This window comes from Magnolia sinica, chromosome 10 (genome assembly GCF_029962835.1).
Source record: "Magnolia sinica isolate HGM2019 chromosome 10, MsV1, whole genome shotgun sequence".
Lineage (NCBI taxonomy): Eukaryota > Viridiplantae > Streptophyta > Magnoliopsida > Magnoliales > Magnoliaceae > Magnolia > Magnolia sinica.
The window spans coordinates 66,229,350-66,234,296 of NC_080582.1; the positions used below are offsets into that span (position 1 = coordinate 66,229,350).

Consider the following 4,947-nt stretch of genomic DNA (forward strand, 5'->3'; position numbering starts at 1 on the left):
TGCATGGTGCAAATGAAAGTAATCTATGATTCTAGGCTCTCAGTACATGGCTTAGTGGTTGATGCATAGCGTTTCAACAACGTTTCAACACCGAAGTCATAAGACGATTGAATGCCAATGTGGGGTGTCTGCTTGGGTGGACGAGTGTGTTAAAAAATAAAAAATAAAATAAAATAAAATAAAATAAAGAAGAAAGAAAGAAAGAAAGAAAGAAGAGAAAACCCTATCATTTCAATCTTGGTAAATAGTGGTTCATGAAAGTGGTGTACACATTTAATTTTGATACCATATTTTCTTTCACATTTTTTACATGGCTAGGATTGTTCCATCAGTATGACATCTTCTATTTCTTTTTTATCTATGGTGATCTATTTATGAGTCTTGTGATGATAAAACTGATCAGATGGTCACACACATAGACCATGCTTACCGCAGAAAGGAAAAAATAAAAAATAAAGAAAATTCATCCACACAGATGAATTCCATCTCCTTCCTAATTAATATACCATTTTCACACATAAAAATCGTCTTATATACAAACAAGCACGATGATCACAAGAACATGGTTGGATTACTAAATAATTGGATATTGGTGTTGCATTAGGCTGCGTTTGGATTCACCATCGAATTGTATTGTAATAATTCGCATAATAAAGAGGAAATTCTCAAATTATAGTTATCTCCTCTTTGGTTAATGGATGGCCCCCAAAGATGGAATAGGAAGGAATCTAAACCACAACCTGAGGGCAATCAAAGTAACAATTTGGTCATTTACTCTTTATAGAACTGAATTTTCACAATTCAACTCAATTTTGCATCCAAACGCAGCCTAAGATAATATTTCGGTCCTACAACATGGGCAATGAGTGTTGGTCTCGAGCCATGGGACCAGGCACCTGGAATGGAACCGATGGGCACAAGGTAGGTGCACGAGAAGCTCGCCGGTATTGAACCTTTCCAAGCAAACGACGCACTCGTCTTGCTCCGACGCCTTCCACCCCAACTTGGCCCAGATAAACCGCTTCGATGTCTTCTTCTTTGATCCGAAAATCTCTTTGTGAAGGCTGCTCATGATCGCCGAGCCAAAGCTCCCGCCACCATCCTCATATGTGGATCTCATGCTTCCTGTGCTGTTGTGCCTGTTTTACACAAAAGAAATTGAAATTGAAGAACATGTGGTGCATGTGATTGCCCCACACCCATAAAGTGGCACATGTTAGCGGCAGCCCTTGTGGTTTCGCTAACATACTCTTGAGTGAAAACCTTCCATTTACCTTGTGATTTCTGAGTTTCTTTGACTCCTCAGTCTCTCATCTAGTCTTTCCTTTGCTTCTCTAGCTATGTCTCCAAGCTTTTCAGCTTTGAAACTTTGAGTTGTCGCGCTCCGGTGCTGATTTTAATCATATGAATAGTTGAAAAATATTATTAAGGTGGCTAGTATTAATTTATACATATCCTAATTCATTTTCATACACCAATTTTCCATTTTTAGGTATCGAAATCGCACAATAATTTCCATTTTTGGAGTACCAAAATCATGAAATGTACCATTCCAACTCCAAAAATAATAAATGGGTGTAAGTGAATTAATCATAGTTAGGTGTAGACATCAATTTCACGACATCGAAATTAAAAATTAATTAAAATTCATAGAAATTGAAGAGAAGATAATGATTTTTTTTTATTTTTTATTTTATTTATTTTTTTTTTTTTAAAAAATAATCGTACCCAAGTGTTGTAATTGAGATGCGAGTCGCGACTGCTTGTGTATAGGCAGAAAGAAGAACGCCTCGTCCCTCCTTTTTTAACCCCAACGGGCGGATCTGATCCTCCTTGATGGAATCTCCGCCTTCGGGCGCATTCGACGCCGGGGAGCATTCCAGCCATTGATACTGTAAAAACTCAAGTAAGCAAAACAAAGATGAAAATGCACATTCTACCTAAATTTCATGCATTGATTGCATGAAGATAAAAGGCCCATCTCTAATTACTAGTGGAAAACCACTTAATATCACACAAAGAAAGCATCTTAACTAACACCACAACCCAACCCATATGGTATATGAACTCCATGCAATAGTCAGGAAGTATAGAATCCTCCACTGAGGCTTTATGCAGTACACTTGAGTTTTCATCTCTAACAAGTGGACCCCACCTGAACCATTGGAACATTGATCATGCCCTGAAAATGTTCTATATTGGAAGATTCTAGCCACTAATATTTAGGTTTTTTTTTTTTTTTTGGTTTAATGTGGACCACTAGTGCATGTCTCTTCTTAACCGTCCATTAGTAGGCCACAAATCAAAGAGTTACCATTGTTCTACTAAGCAGATTTTCGCATCATAGTCCATCCATGGTGGGGCACAACAAACCAACGGTTTGGATTACTAAACAAAGGACCCACTTGTTAAAAACGAAAACTCGAGTACTGTGTGCAAATACTAGGGTGGAGGGTCTAATAATTCCAATGCAGCGATGACAACAAAACAAGAAAAGTCGATGGCCGGCAAAGCTGGGCCCTATCATTGGACATTGGAAAAACTGCTTTAGCCCAGCATTTTCCAAATCTAATGCTATCTATTTCAAGTCTCCGGTGCGATTAATTGTATCTAGGTTACTAATTTTCCTCTGAATCCAGGCCGTTCATGTGGTGGGCCTTACTATCGATGGGCTACATCCCAAAGATAACATCATCCCGATGATCTTAGGCACTAAGTGCAGTGATTTTGACGAATATAAATGGACGGACCCCAAAAATTATCCAACCATTGAACATGAGAATCGTCCATCCATCTTCTGCAATAATTTCCCGTCTTGAGCCAAACAGAAATAAACGGACAGGATTAATCAAATGTGTGACAAATGTACGGATATAGAGTGATAGACAACTGAACTTATATAGGGTTATGATGCACCGGATCCTTCTATCGTTTTCTCCGCTCATATTCCCCCCCTTTTCCGTACTCAGGTCTGTGAAAATTGTGATCGACTCCTGTGCTTTTTCAGAACCATTTAAAAAAGAGTGGTGATTCATCCTCAGCACGTGGCGCTGATGTCAAGCTATCTAGATTCCGGGCCAGAATATTGCAGGTATCATTGTGGATGGAGATATCTTTAAAATCACACTTTGAATCCTAACCATCCAACTAATGGGTATCAAATGGATGGTTAAAAATAAAAATATTAGCTGTTCACATTCTGAGGAAAAAATCAGACGGTTTGTATGATCTTATCAGTGTAATAATTTGGTGGTGATCTATCTATAATTAGGCCACAGATTTGGACGGTATGAATTTCCTTAAAAAATATGCCATGTGTACTTTTGAAGAGTCACCACCGTTTCTTAAAAGGTGGAAAACTAATATAAAAGTCACACAATTGTGTATTTGTGGGAATTATATGGTACTCCGAGAGAGCGTGATAGTTGATACTCAGGCACTCAGAAAATGAATAATTCATGTATGTTAGCTCTAATAAAACCGTCCAAATTTCTACAACCAGTGTATATAAATATTCGTAGAAAGAAAAAAATATTAATTGAATGATTATAATCCCTGATTAATATTCATTGCTTTGAATTCAGACTCATGATTATTTTCTATTTGGACCGTCTGATTGATTCCCATCAATTCGATTGAACAAATGAAATTGGGGGGGTGTAGTTATCGGTTTAGAAGTCATTTATATCGCTACTGTAAATTTGAACGTCTAATTTATCTTAGCCATTTGCCACGTCAGTAATTTGGTGTTGCCTGAGCAGCAACTATCCTTCTCGACCAGAGTATCAAAGATTTTTCTCCAAAAAGTTTTGCACTCCCATCAGGTGAGTGGTGAGAAGCTTCCTGAGAGCTTCCTCCCTTCACACCTTCCAACGGTTCTCAGATGGATAAGCACGTGCAGCGACAAGACAAGCCATGCGACTCCCTCGCCACCCTTCACTGTAATAATATTTGAACCCGCTCGTGCCAAACACAAGTGTCTCTCCTATGCTCACTTTGCAGACTTGCGTAAGATCTGAGACGTTCATTGGGAGAGCCCGTGGATAAATGTCTCCTGCTGCGTTACTACATCTTTCTTCTTCTTCATTTTTTATTTTTTATTTTTATTTTTTATTTTTTTTAAACACACACCGCACGCACCACAATGGGTACCTTCGAACCCATGACCTTGTGTTGAAATTCTGGTGAGTCTAGCACTGACCCATGTGGAGGGACCCAATTACAACTAAATCTAATGTTTACCATGATCGACCGAAATACGAAAGGCCAGGACCTGATCCTTGTAGCCAATATGATGGGCAGAAGGAAACATTCATGGGAGGCTAAGATGGATGTCACCAGTGAACACTTACCGAAGGGTTAAAGAGGCTACGAGTACGCCATTGTCACGTGGACACATGATAAAATAGAAAAGGCCATAGTTTATATAATGGCCTAAAAAGGTAAGCGCAATAGAATAGTTAGTAGTTATGTGCTCCAGGGCACGTGGCAAAATGTGAATGCCTAAGCGTAGTTAATGACTAACCAGGAGCACCAAAAACACATAAAGCTATCTTTAACATAAAAGAATAATTGGCCACATCGGCTTATTACCTAATTAATTGAGAGAAAATTATGGAGATTGATTCCAAATATAATTCTCCAACAATTGCTCTACGTGTGTAAGGAACAGAGAGTTCCAGCCCATGCCAATCCAACATAATTCTCTTATATAACGTAACATTTCCTATCCTTTGTCTCTCATAGACACTTATCTTAATTTAGTTTCAATTTAACTTTGCTACTATCCAACAGAATACTACAAAAAACATGGAACGATTGGATTGCTTATCTCTCTCCCTATATCCACGATCACACCGCTAGACCGTTACATAGGTCTTTAAGTTTCAAACATAATGTCAACAAGGCTTTCTCACCTACATGCTTGGAAATTCTATTGGTTATCTC

The 4,947-nt window shown here is 38.4% G+C and overlaps 1 protein-coding gene across 1 annotated transcript; it reads right to left on the reverse strand.

The window, feature by feature from the left end:
* Window positions 1-469: 469 nt before the first annotated feature.
* On the reverse strand, window positions 470-2,103 carry LOC131216903 (probable E3 ubiquitin-protein ligase RHY1A). Its single transcript, XM_058211507.1, has 3 exons — window positions 1,729-2,103; window positions 1,275-1,390; window positions 470-1,139 (listed from the first exon to the last, which is right to left on the reverse strand). The coding sequence occupies exons 1-3, from the start codon at window positions 1,885-1,887 to the stop codon at window positions 830-832; spliced, it is 585 nt and encodes a 194-aa protein (XP_058067490.1). The 5' UTR covers window positions 1,888-2,103; the 3' UTR covers window positions 470-829.
* Window positions 2,104-4,947: the final 2,844 nt, after the last annotated feature.

Excerpts from the sequence above, each read along its gene's own strand:
- LOC131216903 (XM_058211507.1), bottom strand. The coding sequence starts at position 1,887 with ATGGCTGGAATGCTCCCCGGCGTCGAATGCGCCCGAAGGCGGAGATTC. Across the intron at positions 1,391-1,728 it reads ATCTCAATTACAACACTTGG|CACCGGAGCGCGACAACTCA; the intron begins GTACGATTATTT and ends GATTAAAATCAG. Across the intron at positions 1,140-1,274 it reads AGAAACTCAGAAATCACAAG|GCACAACAGCACAGGAAGCA; the intron begins GTAAATGGAAGG and ends TGTGTAAAACAG.